Source organism: Talpa occidentalis, unplaced genomic scaffold (genome assembly GCF_014898055.3).
Source record: "Talpa occidentalis isolate TD23 unplaced genomic scaffold, MPIMG_talOcc4v2.1 talOcc4.4, whole genome shotgun sequence".
Taxonomy (NCBI): domain Eukaryota; kingdom Metazoa; phylum Chordata; class Mammalia; order Eulipotyphla; family Talpidae; genus Talpa; species Talpa occidentalis.
The window spans coordinates 63400566-63415169 of record NW_023604295.1 but is presented as its reverse complement, the minus strand read 5'-3'; the positions used below and the strand labels follow the sequence as shown (position 1 = coordinate 63415169).

The 14604-nt window shown below is 36.4% G+C and overlaps 1 protein-coding gene across 1 annotated transcript in view; it reads left to right on the top strand.

Moving 5' to 3' along the window:
• The window catches only part of EPHA6 (EPH receptor A6), a 655437-nt gene that overhangs the window by 620946 nt on the left and 19887 nt on the right, over nucleotides 1–14604 (top strand). Inside the window, 1 exon segment of the mRNA XM_054700683.1 lies at nucleotides 4011–4160. Within this exon segment, the coding sequence (XP_054556658.1) occupies nucleotides 4011–4160 (150 nt within the window).

Here is a 14604-nt window from a genome sequence, read left to right as displayed (position 1 = left end):
GAAATAGCAAGGTGTGCAAAAAAAATAAAGCCTAAAAAAAAAAACTCAAAAAAGAAAAGAAAAAAAATAAAGATTAGAAGGTTAGCTTTTAAGGCTCAGGTGTTAGTTAAATACACCAACAGCACAACTGCGGGGCACCAGGTGTACAGGTGCAGGTCTCCCTGTTCGCTTTAGAGCACTTGTTCCGCTACAATCACACTACCAACTTATTAGACAGTGAACTCTGAAGATGACTTGAAAAACAAAAGTTTTCTAACAGCCTCTTCAATAGTGATCATTGGCTTACTTCCCGTTCCTCCTCTGCCCCATACGTGAGTAAAGCTGGCTGCATAAGGGAGGTATTAGTAGATGAGAAAGCTTTTGAGTTACAATCATTTTGACTAGCATCTCTGGTAACTGCTTTTTCTCACAAACATATGGTAAAGAAGATGTAATGTTCCAGTGATTGTGATTTCAAATCTAAAATACCATTTGTTCGCTCCTGAAACCTGAACAAACATCTGGTGGTTAATGCTTTGTGTACCTTCATGCAGTACCTATATCTATGACTCAAGATCATGGACAAAAATAAGTAGATGAGACTAAGCCACAAAAGTTTATTGGTCCACTGAATTCAAAAACATAAAAAAAAAAAGGAAAGGAAAAAAGAACTAGGCTTCTGTGTCTCCTCCAAATTAGGAAAATCAATACTAGCTGTGTGGGCTTAAGGATCTCTTCCTTTCTGTTTCATCGGCACTCAGCTGTCAACTCTCTCCAGTATATATCCTCCCACTAGGAAAAAAAAAAAAGTGAAATACTTCCTTTCTCCATTCCTTGTACACTGACAATTAATCCCAGTTTGTGGCTACCGCCAGGTTCATGTTACCTTACATTTTTTTGTTAAGATTGTATCTCCTGTATTAAAACTTTTGCCCCAATTTTTCAATTTTTTTCCTTTTAAGATTTTTTTTCTCATTCACTCTTTCCACTACAAGATGACTCTGAATAGTTTTGAAATAACGATGTATTGTGCATTTTGCAATATTACTCTTCTTAGGGGAAAAAAAATTTGGTTTTTCAAAGCAGTAGTGTATTGATCTAGTAGGGCTGCCATAAAATACCACAGGCTGAGTGGCTCAAACAATAAAACTTCCTTTTCATGGTTTTGGATGCTGGACAACCAAATCAAGGTTATCAACAGGTTTGGCTTCTTCTGACCCTCTCTTCTGGGCTGGCAAATGACCACCTTCTTGCTGTATCCTCAGTCTCTTCTCTGTGCCTGCACAGCTCTGGTGTCCCTTCACCTTCTTATAAGGGCACTAGTATATTGGACTAAGACCCACTCTTACCATCTTATTTACCCTATCTCCCTAGCTCCAAATAGTCACATTGCGGGGTAGGGCTTTCAATGTATGACTTTTGTGGAAACAACAGTTCATAACCAGTAGCAATGCTATTCAATCATTCTGTACTCTCCTCCCTTGAGAGAAAAAATAAAATCCTATAAGGGAAAGTGGTGAAGTTATCAATTTATATGTGATATCTTACTATAGGAAATACAAATTTATATGTGGATCCTTTATGTGAGATATCATTTATAATTGAATAACCATAAAATAATGCTTAACTACATTTTTTAACCTGTCCTAATAGAACTCATGAAGATTTCACAAAAGAACCCCTCAGCACACCAGCAATTGAGTTCCACATATTGTTTGCCAGATGAGACAGAGGAAGAGCCAGAGTCGGAAATGCCAAATGAGACTGCTACTCTCGCATCTGCTCTGAGGTTGAAGTTGGTCTCATTCTCTGAAAGTGTGGTTTTCATGTTTGAAACAAGCCCGAGTTTGACTTAAGTGACTTCAGTGGACTGAGCCACAAGTTTGAGATGCTTTACAATAAAACTAAGGCTGCTACCGTGCCACTTTGATACCGGTGCTCCTGTTCAAGGAGAGCCCTTGTCTCCTCCTGAAGGACAGACCACACTAGTTTTTTCAGAACAAAACCTTATGTTTTGTTGGCTCATTTACAATATTCCCATTTCTGCATTTTTCACTGGTTTGGATGAGGGCAGGCACCTTGCAAATAAAAATATAGGATACCCAGTTTGGATTGAATTGCAGATAAATAATGAATTTTTTTTAGTATAAATGTGTCTCTCATGCAATATTTGGGACTTCCTTATGCACACACAAATATATATACATATTTATAAATATGTATCATATATATGGATATATATATGTTCATACGAGATATACTAAGAAAAAATAGGTATCATTTACCTAAATTCAAATTTAACCATGGGTTCTGTGTTGTTGTTTTTTTAATCTATCAACTCTGCTTTGAGTTCTACAAAAAATCCTCCCCTTTCAGTTCTCTCCCCACCACCACCCTCCTAACCTACTACCACCAACTTTGTGGATTTAATTTTCAACTCATAATTTTATGCATCTTTTAACTTCTGTCCCCAAGTATGAAAACTCCAGGCGTCAGGCTACATTCCATTATATTGTTCTGATACCTGGTTCTGGATATCCAGAGTTAAAACATAAAGTCAGCTTTGCCTTAAATACCCCCATGCTGAGTATTTATATCTTTATATCAGTGCTCCATAATATCTTTATATCAGTGCTCCATAATACTACTGTGATAGCACTAGTAGACATTATGTGCTTAATAAATGTGGGGAAGCATGGCTCAACTTCTGTGTCTGTAAATCTATAACCTTGGGCTCAGTTTGCTCACCTGTAAAGTCAGGGTATTGAATTAAAGAGATATTCCCCAAGGTTCCTTCTAACAATTCCATGCTACGAGTCTTTAATGCCCTCATTTTCTGGTGAAACCTAATTGTTCCTATCCGATGAATCTCTTTTCCCTTCAGGTAAACCGAGTTTAGATTACTTACTAAGTAGTATTTAGATTGCCCGATTAATGGCTTCACCTTAAAGATGTTTAACCTAAATTCCTCATGGGCCAAAGCGTGCACCCCATATTCCTTCCATCCCCCACTTGCCCTGACACCAGACTGTGCACTCAGCGGGTGAGCAGATGATGTGATCATGAAAGTGCCTTTAATGATGAAATGATTGCATTGTGGTGTGTTCTGAGGAAAATCACGTTGGAATCTGAAGCTGAGAGCCGCCTGCCCGCCGCTCCTTGTTCTCTTCCGCCATCTAGTGGCACAGCCTTGCTCTTCCCGCCCGGTGCTGCCAGGCTTCAAAGATGATAAATCAAATGGATGAACTGTTTTATTCCTGTCATTACAGTAAAAAGAGGTATATAGAGTGTGTCAAGAGATGAAATGTAATAAATGTTGATAAAAAATAAGCATAGCCCAATAGCAGACTTGAATACCTGAACATTATAGATTAGATTAAATTCATGCATTTTATTCTCTTTAATATGTTCAAATGTTAACTTGAACTCTGAAGAACAAAAAATATAAACTAGCCTAAAGTGTTCTAAAGAAAGATTATCCTTCTCAGGTACTCTTGCAGAATGTTAAAGGGATTTTTAATCTAAAATAAATGATATCATAACAAATGAAAGGGGAAAGAAAATTAAGTTCTGATAAACATTGAATCTGTAGAGAATGTCTCCATGCTGTATTTAACCATTTGTCTTCAATGACTAGAACTTACTATATCATTATTTATATATGCAATACAATGTTTAATGAATGTGGAATTACATCTAATTTTAATGTCTTAGAACATTAATTAATCTGGAACTTTCTTCACATGGCATGATAGTGGGCTTAATTGTGTGACTCTAAGATGAAAATAAATTTCTCTAATGAATGAATTAAAATATTTCTGAAGTGTGACTTACTTCCTATTAAAGCTGTTTTCACTGAATATTCTAGGAAAACTATTTCTGACATTTTAACATTATTTTATTTTTATTTAAAATGCCAGTGCTGGCATGTGGTATTTAGATTTTTCTAACAAAAGACACTTAATTGGAATACCACTTGTTTTTTAATACATTTGTTAGCCAGCTGAGGAATCTCTTAATTTGTTTTCCAGGGTGGAAAAATCCCCATAAGGTGGACAGCCCCAGAAGCTATTGCCTACAGAAAATTCTCTTCAGCCAGTGATGCGTGGAGTTATGGCATTGTCATGTGGGAGGTCATGTCCTATGGAGAGAGGCCATATTGGGAAATGTCTAACCAAGATGTAAGTGCCATTTTTTGAGTGTAAAAACATTAGAATGGGGGAAATATGCCTTTTGAGCTCAATCATATGACCTTCTTAAGTCTGCGACTGGGTTTGAAAAGCTGAGTAATCTTTCCCTCTGAGCTGTATTTAGTGCCGTAGGGACAGCGATTGGCTTCATCACATGAGTGCCTGATCCACATCTTAAATCTGAGACTTCCACATACATTGTTATAATGAAGTGTGAGTATGCTTATGCAATAACTTTGACCCACAGAAAGCAAAGAGTAATGTCTACCTTCTACTTCTGACTTAATATTCTGTACTTAATGTAGGGAACAAATTAATTTAGACTAGATGCCACTTAGAAGTATAACAGTAAATGCTTTCAGGCAATGTGTTGTCAATATATATCATGTAGTATGGTTCTTTGAGATAAATGATGCTTCTGTAATGTTTTATTCTATTTTTTATTCTATTTTACCTATAAAAATTATTTTGGTGGTTAATAATATATAACAGGGTAGTTAACACACAGTTAAATTTACAACCTATACAAGAGATAGGGAAGTGCAAATAAGTAAGCTGTCCAAACTGAAAATATATTTTAAAAATCCCATTTCATCTCAGAATTCGACCTTGTCTACTCAAAGCATCTAATGGTTTCTGAGACAATGGTAATGGGAAATAATTTGCTTCTGAATGTTTATGGATGAAAATATCTATATAACTATATGAAAATCCCTGAACAGACTCAGAGAACTATTGTCAATTTTCTTTCCCTTTTCTCAGTTAGTTGCTTGAGCTACTTCTCCACACCTCATACTTCATTATTCCATCCCAACTTCAAAGTGTCCAAGTAGCTTAAAGTTTTACTCATTTGCAAAAAAAAAAAAAAAAAAAAAAAAAAAAATGTTTATCCTTTCTAATGCCAGGCTTAGGGGAGGCTGAGTTTTGGTCAGTTTGTAATGGCTATTGTTTCTCTCTGCCATACAGCATTACTTCCAAAGCTTAGTCCTGCTCAGTCCTGTGTTTGCCTACTGTCTTGAGACTACTAAGGCACTCAAACAGCAGCAGGTTTAAGGTTATAGATAACTCAATCATTGCTTTCCAAGTGCATCGTCGAAACACCAAGCAACTGTACCTTGGCTCTGCAGAGCATCTGGTCTGAAGTACGAAGTGGCCATAACCAGCAACCTCTGCTCTACTTGTAATACCTCGACTTTTTGATGCAGGGCATTTGCCCAGAGTCAGCCATTCTTTAGGGCATTTTATTTGAAGGGCCTCATTGTTCTTCCTTACCATTGGGCTTTGTTTGGGGCAATGTGTAACCATCTCTTCACTCTTCTTAAAATTGAAGCTCAGAAGCAGAAATTTGTTCCTTTATTTCCAGAAGGGACTCATTTGTTTATACAACTATCTCAGGTAATAGAAGCCCTTTTCCTTCACAGTAGTTCCTGTTCTGTCCTAAGCCCAGCTTGTCTGCTTGTCCTACTTGGGAATGACTAAAACAGGCTATTAAAGCAAATCTCCAAAATAAAAAATCCTTTCTCCTAGTGAATTATATATAGACTTCGCAGAAGAGGTTACACTACAAGCACCCTCCTTATTTGGTACTTCATTCTGTCCTTGTTTTAACCAGTCCCCTAATAGACTACAGCTTAAAAATTGGCCTAACTTATACTCAAAATAATACACCCTTGCCAGTAAAATGGTGTTAAGCATTCATAGCTGACATCCTTCTATTAACTTGTACATTTTGTACAAGTACTGCTGAACTCATATTAATGTATTCATTTTAAAGTATCTGTTGGGTACCTTCTCTGTTCCAGTAACTAGAGATGTAAATGTCAACCCTGGAAGGAGCCATAAAGATTATCTACACCAACCTGATTATGAAACTAGGGCTTACAAAAGTGACATGGTTTCTCTAGAATCTCATAGCAAATGATCACACAATGATCTTTGGAGACAATTTTAATCACTTTCCAAAATAAGTAATGGGAAAGAAAAAAAAGGGAATAACTACCTCTTTCATAGTGGTTTAGTTATAATATCTGTAGTTCCCCACATAGGACCAGTGATTTCTTACCCTCATGGAGTGTACATTCTAGTGGGATTAAGATAGTCTATAAACAGAGTAAATAAGAAAAACATAGGGTATGTGTCATGATACACTTCTTTTGGGGAAAAAAATCAAGAAAGGATAAAAAATGCCATAGTTTTCATTTAAGTATAGGAGGTATATTATAAAATATGTTAGTAAAAGTCATCACCTTATGGTCATAAAAGTCATAAATAGCCATCCTTCTGGACATTCACATGTAGTCATTCATTTTTCATAAATATTCATTCTTATAATAGGATGAGACAAACAAACATAAAGAGAAAGTCCATTTTTCCTATCCCCTGGATTATTGTCTTACGGCCAGGGACATATTGTGCCACCAGTTTAGTAGCCATGCAGTTGTTATGTAGACTACACTTCGGGCATGAAAGTCACTGAACTTTTCAAAGCTTCTCAGTTCATGACCAGTAAACATGGTAAAAGGACTGGCTTAGACAATTTTTAGTGTACCTTTAATGGTAGCATACTATGATTTTGTAATATTTGAATAAATAATCATCATATTTGTTTATGCAAAGGGAAGATTCAAATAGTCCTTTTATGAAAGATTCAAATAGTTCTTTTATGAAGCTCTTTTATGAAGTTACTGAATCTCTGTGCGGATCCCAAGAATTAGAGAAGATTTCTATTGAGCAGTTACAAGTAAAGATACCAGAGCACAAAACAGAATTTTTTGAAGAGTATCCTCTGAGGGGAAAAAACCCAAATATGTAGTTTCCAACATGGACCACCATGTAAATTGTTCATAATTGTTGCTTAGAGCAATCCAAACCTGTTGTCAACCCCTCCCTTCCTGGCTCACGCACAGCAGCTCACCCAGTCAGTCTGGCCATGGGTATTGATGATATGTGTCCAAGATGACCACTTAGAGAGAGATTCTGTCTATTAAAACTCATTTGGCCACAGAGACTATATCTGGAACCAGAAGAGGCTGCTGCAGCCAGGAATAGATTGCCGACATTAAGCCTCTTCTCATTCGTTCAGGATTGCCAGTGCCCAAGCTTAGGTCTAGCACTCCTTCCATCTTGGGCGCCCTTGTTTTTCAATCTAAATTGGTCTATTTTTTTTCATGGTCTTTGGGTAATTACCAAAGAATAGTCAAACCTGAAAGAACCTGATAATAGAAGTAAACAAAAAGTATGGGGAGGGGAGGAAGCCAAATCCTTAGATTGGTCTTTAGATCAGTGCAAACCCAGAGGGAAAATATTAAGAGCCTTTTTTTTTTTAATGTAACTTGTAAATATTTTTTGCTGCTATAGTGAAGAGAGTTGAAATTCTGTTTAGCTTAACATATTGGAAGTCAGCATATCTGTGGCAGATCCTATAACCAGAATTTCTGTTGGGAAGCAGAAATAGCTTCATCAAGTTTCCCTACTGTTCTGTCCAAATACTAATTATTCCTATTTATCCTGAATTTCTCATTAGTTTGGTCAAAGTATCATCTTAGGTTTTACTTTTTACACAAAGGTACATTTTAGGTAAGCAAACTAATGTTTGGGACAATAAAATTAAACCTTGTTCTTTTAGAATATTTTAACTACATGTTGGCGAGCTTAAGCTATGGGCATAGATAAATATAGAATGTTAACATTGTTTTATGATTTTAGATGAGTTTAGGAAATTTCAGATCATATTTATGAATTATTCCCTCTATTCTGCAGACTGTGGCATATTTTATTACAATGAACAATTCTGAGTTTGCAGAATCTTGTCTAGTGAATAATATAATGAGTTTGCCAAAGGTCAGTGGCACTGTACATAAGGGAAAGGAAATGAGAAAAATAGAGTGCACAGGACTAATGCGTAAAAGGCCTAACAAAAGTAACAATAGATGTCAGCCTCTTAGCCGCTCAGCAGTTACCTATTAAACACATAACCGTCACTGTGTGTAGAATGGCGACAGAGAATTAAAAACCCAGTCCTCACTCTTGAAGAGACTACTGTTTAGGCGAGGAGATGACATTATGACATCTGTTAAGTCCCCAGTAGAATGTATACTCCTCAAGGGTAGGTAGACTCTATGCCTTCTATTTCTCTTCAAAAGAAACAACATTGTGTGAATACAAAATAGTTATATTTTTTAATATGTATCTAAAATGCATGCCTAGTCTATTATTCAGGGTTCTTTTGATTGTACATGACAAACTCAACCTGAATTAACTGAAGTAAAAATAAATTGTTTCATTTGTGTGTCTAAAAAGGAATGTTAGCAGTGCTGAGTCCAGAAGATCATGAGGATTTTAGTGCTTCCCTAGGTCTGTTAACCTCATCTTCTCCAACTGCAAAGGTTTTCTTTGCTGTGTTCATTACACCCCAGACTCAGTATTCCAGTTTAACAGCATCAGCAGAATAAGACCATCTTTCTGTGAAAATCATATACCAATCCAAGAGAAGACTGATTGGTTCTTTTAGGGCCCTGACCAACCTGAACCAACACCATGCCAGGGAAATGAATACACTGATTGGTCCAGGTAGGTTTATGTGCCAGCCTATAAAGTCATTTCCTATAAATACATTTCCCCAGACATTGCCCAGTTGAAGATGGGTAACAAAAGTCACCCCCAGTTAAAAAACACTGCTTTAGAGCTAGAAAGGTCTGGGATTGAATCCCATCGCTTCAATTCACTGGCCATTCAATCGTAGGCAAATAGTTTAAGCTTTTTGAGAAACTGTAACAGGTTTCAGAATTGTCAAGTATACATGTAAAGTGCTGATACATAGAAGGTGTTTAATTAATCAATGGCAGTGATCATAGCTTCCATTTTCTTTTTTTTTTTTATAGAGGCATGTTTTATTTATTTATTTGTTTGTTTGTTTATACAAGCACTGGGTACAGTCAGAAGCGCGGGAGGGTGAGAGAATTCACCAGAGCCAGAGCGGGGAGCAGAGCAGGCAGAAGGACCGAAGTACACTGCTGAGGAGAGCAGCGGGCGGCAGGAGAGGTCTGCGCGCCATGTGGGACCCTCATCCGGTGGCCGGGGAGCAGCCGGGGATCGAACCGGTGCTGCAGAGGCCACGGGCAGCTTCGCAACCCAGCGCTCAACCGCTGCGCCACCGGGGAGGCCCAGCTTCCATTTTCTTCAAAATTATTCTCTAAGATAGACACTATTACTGTTTCCATTTCTATATATGAAAACTGAGGTTTTTCAGAAAGTTTAACTCACCCAAAGTTACTTAGCAGGTTAATGGTGGAACTGAAGTTCAAGCACCCTGCATACTGTAATGCACATTTTTACTCTCTAAGCTATCCTATAGAAGTCTAATTTCAGAGGAATCTCTACACCACAGAAGTTCTTCATAAAGATCAGAGCATCTTTAACTATGCTTGTAATTCTGTCACAAGAGAGTGTTTTCATTACTTCCTGTTTTTGATTGTGGATTGACTCATTGTTTGGAACTATAAATCTTTTCTGTGTTATTTTGTGTCTTGATGCTAAAAAGTATCAAATGTACCATATTTATTATATTTTTTAGAAAATATTCAAGATAGTATCTTAAAATTAAATTCTAATCATCAACATATTTAGCCTATTACAGAAATGTGCCACAGGCATGTTAAAGGTATAAGGCACCTTGCTGTTTTTCTAGATTTTTTTCTTTTTCTTAATGTATTGCAAGGTAATGTCATATGTTATTTTCATCCAAATTTGAAATAATTGTTGTTTACCACATAATGAGAGTTCATTGTAATGCTAGGAGCTATACAAGCTCCGAAGATGACACTGAGGGCACTGCAGTTCTTCCAACACTTATGCTGTGTGATGTGCTTAGCAGAAGAAAATGGAAGCAAAACATGAACAGCAGGCAACATTAAATAACCAAATCCCCACAGAGCTAATATGTAGGGAAAAAACCTAACACCATGTAAATGAGAGGCGACTTGGCTCGAACTAATGATCTGAATGCAAGACTGGAGTCTTGGGTTTTGTTTTCTTTTGTTTTCTCCCTGACATCATGCTGTTGTTTTTTTGTTTTGTTTTGTTTTGTTTTTTGTTTTTTGTTTTTTTAAGAGAGATGCAATTCACCTTGAAGCAATTTGAAACCCAAATGCCTCCTGGGTATGGTAGCGTCATTTAGGCAGATGCTACAAAGCTAGTTCAGTTTCCCAAAAAGAGAACCACTATCAAGGAACATCTCATTTGAAGTTTACTAGGAAGCATAATGCCGCCTCGGGGTTTCTGTGTGTGTTTTTCCTCCTTTTCAAAAGCTTTTATGTAATAATGAGTTTTGCTTTAGATTGTTTTGTGAAGCTTACCTAAGGAAAAACATTGGCGTTTCTCTTTAAAGGTGATGTGGCTGGAAACAACCTTTTGACCTTATCTTAGTTGATTCCTTTTAACAAAATTTAAGAAGAAAATAAGCTTTTACCGTATTTCTTGTTTGTCCTCATAATTCCATAACCTTTCTCAATTATAGGTCAGCTTCAGCCAAGAATGGTGGATGTGTAGAATCCACTTACCTCAAATTGCAGCATGATTTTATGACTCAGAGAGTCCAGTCATTTCCAATTTTTGTCTCTGATTGGATTTTCCAAACCCTACTTTATTATGGAATGGTCCTTGTGTAATGATCTGTGTAAGATACAGTAAATTGCTGAAGGCCCATTCCCATTACTTCAACCTCCTATATTACAGAGGGAATTTGTGCCTTTATTTGAATATGTATTCTTCCAAATCAATTTCAAAATGCCCTTTTTCTCAACTTTCAGTAATTCTACTCTTGGTATATAGGCGATAACAGTATTTTAATTACATACTGATTACAATAGCATCAGGCATATCTGCTACCAAAGTAAGTAATGGGGGGTATTATGAGATGTAATCAATCACCATTATAAATAATACAGATAACAAAGTTCTAAGTAAAGGAAACCAATAACCAGTATACTACTACCACAGTATAATTTTCAAGAGAATTTTTTTCATTAAATTGACCACAAAGCTAGAAAATATATACATGCCAGCAATGTTTTCATAAAAATCAATTAAACCTTCAGTTTCTGTTAAGAAGAAATATATTTTCAATCTTAGCTTTTATCATTTTTATTCATGTTTGATTCTCTGTGGAGCATTCATAAAGAAGGCATTTTTTTAAAAGATTTATTTATTTATTTAAACAAGCACTGGGTACAGTCAGAAGCATGAGAGGGTGAGAGAATTCACCGAAATACACTGCTGAGGGGAGCAGCGGGTGCGGCAGGAGAGGTCTGTGCACCATGTGGGACCCTCCCCAGTTGCCGGGAATCGAACCAGCGCTGCAGAGGCTGCAAGCAGCTTCGCAGCCCAGCGCTCAACCACTGCGCCACCAGGGGAGGCCCAAGAAGGCATTTTGAAATTCCTTTTTCCTTTATATTCATAAACAATTTTATAGCTTTAAGATATTTTTAGTGGGTCCAGGAAATGTATTATTTAGAATTCCCTAAAATCTTTCTAATATCAAAATGATGCACCAGTGAGGAAATATTTTTCCCCCACTGAGTGCTTAGGAAAATGGTCCTGAGCTTTGAGAACACTGGCTTTTTAAAGAAAAATGGTTTCAAAAAAGTAGATTTAGATTGTTCTTTATATTTCTAAAAGTGTAATTTGCTGGTGGAGAAATGGAATAGCAAGGAATCTCATAGTTCTCAAAATCTTTCTTAGCTTCCTGAGCAATAGTCTGTCCCTCTCTAAAAATTTGTCACCCTGAAGGGATCCCCATGAGCACTTGGAATTCCGTGAGCAAGAGCCCTTTGATGAAGGTCAAATATAGATTTGGAGATTGCAGAACCTGAGGATCTAGAGATATCACAAAGTCCTGCAGACTAGGCCATCAGTTTTAGTGACTCTAAAAAACATAACTTTTTGAACTGAAAGGTACTATAGCAAGACCTGAATTCAGTTATCTTCTCTTTATTAATGAGGAAGCAGAGATTTGCCCCAAAACAGGCCTTGTTAGTGATAGTGCAGGACTTTAGTACAGTTCAGATATCTCTTTCACTATTGCTCTTTCTACTGTTTAAAACTGAAGCTTAGCTTCATAGAAGATGTTAGTTATCACAGCCTCAAAAGTGTGACCTTCAGCCGTTAGAGCTGAAGATTCTCCAAATGATAAATCTCTTCATGACCAACCTTATAACCTCTTAGAGACCTACACACTGTATTGTTCCCTGTTCTGTTCACTGGTTCAACAATCTGAAAGATGGTAACCCACTAAGGATAAGAACTCTCTATCTTCTAGGTCCTTGACATTTTACTGTGACTTTCACAAACTGAAATTTGAGACCACCATGATCTTAAAAGAGATATTATCTTAAAAAAGGAAATCTTAGCTTTCTATACTCAAGTGATTTTACAAATTATAAGTTAGCCTCTATAAAAAGTGTTGTCTGTCTGTATCTTAATCTTTCATGGCTCATTTCCCCCCCTTTTTAAAATATACATTGAATTTCATTTGAGTCTTGATTACTTTTCACTGAACTCTAAAATCCGTATGTGGAGAAAATATTGAATGAGAGAATAATTCTACAATTATAAATGCTATTTATTTATAACCACTTTTCTAGGCCTATGTAGCACAACCTTTAAATTCATATCAGAAAAATACATCACCAGCGTTTTCATTGTTATTACATTTCGAACCTAAACATCCTAATATGTATAAATAATCATCACAAAAAGTTAGCGTACAATGGGAACTTCTGTTTCATCATCCCCCTTTTACCTAAAGTTAAAGGTTTTCCACAAAGCCATGGTGGCTGTAGAGGGAAGGTGAAGATAAAATCATTTCACTTTCCATTTACTAGTGTACATTGCAACCCTTGATAAAATTTTGAGACAATTTCTTTTAAATGACAACAGAAATAACTAAATTCAGTCAGCTCCTTTTGGAGATATTTAGTAGTCTCATAACATAAAAATGTGATTTCCTCCATATCCAAGTAGTCATCATACAACAGTATTGTTTAAGGACATCTCAGTGTCTTTGTATTGACTATCTACTCTTTGTTTGCCTTGTTTAATAAAAGATGCACAGTCCCTTGCTTTGATTCAGAAAATCAACACAATTGAAAAACTCAGATTCAGCAAGAACAGAACAGTCTGCTATGTGCCACAACTAAGCCTTATGTTCACTCTGGACTGCTAAAAATTGCAGGGTTGATGACAAGGAACCAGTACAGTCTATACAGAATAATCAGCCAGGTTTTAGATAATTTCTGACAGAATCTAATTCCTTTCCCTTCTGCCTGGAAATTATCACTGCAGTCATTTTCATATTTTTCACTTTATTTCAATTTTCTTCTTACATTTTTAAACAAGGGTGTAACCTTGTATAACTCTTCTCCAAAGGATGACAGCCTACAACAATCATAAAGCCAAACAGTTAGAAAATTCTCTCTAGTTAATTATCACCCCTTCATGTCCTAAATCAACAAATCTCAATTAGTCCTTTAGACAACACACCCCATATGCTCCTGATTTCTTGTCACTCCTTAATTAAGGAATCAGAAAATACCAAAAAAGCAAAATTTTTCACCACAGAACTGTTTATAAAGGTAAAGGTTAATATAGGTTTTCTCAGACTACCCTTACTGTAAAGTTTCTATAGATCCTATGTGACCATTGGAGCCCCATCTTGGACTTGACCAAGCATTGTGCTAGGTACTGGGAATGCACAGAAAGAAAAACAGTAATGGCTTTGCAGGAGCTAGCTTGCCGGGCTGAGAGACCCCCAAGGGTTTTTAGTGGCCACAGCAAAGGGTAAAATGAGTCTCAGCTAGAGGTGAGGACTAAGATCCACGTTCACAGTGAGTCACAGCAAAATTTCAGATGTGGCAGCTTGGTTTTTTTATAAAGGCATTGAAGGAACATTAAAAATCTCAGATCTTTATCATTGGAATGAAATTTAAGTAATTTTAATAGTTCCTACTAAAGAAAAACTGACACAGATTCATTAGAATGCCATAAATGGTTCTTAAAAATTTTCTCAATTAGGTCAAAAAGTGACAGTGGCAAACATTAGAATGACAATAGCTGAAATTCTCATGTTCTTATACCCAGATTGACCTTATAATTTATTTTCGAAAGTAAGACCATTTTGAACACAGAAGGCAGAGGAGGACTGGACTGTCGATTATGCAACATAAATGTAAAGTAGGTGAGCTGGAACACAAAGTCTCCTTACTGATACTGTAGATTCGATTGAGAAAGACTCGAACCTACAATTTACAGAGGAGAAAGTTGGAGTAAGTTCTGGAATATCCAGGATATTTATGAATCTGATTTAAGTAAGATTTATATATCTAATTACTAAAAGTAAGATACAGGACTTCCACTTTAATAAATAAAATACACTATATAT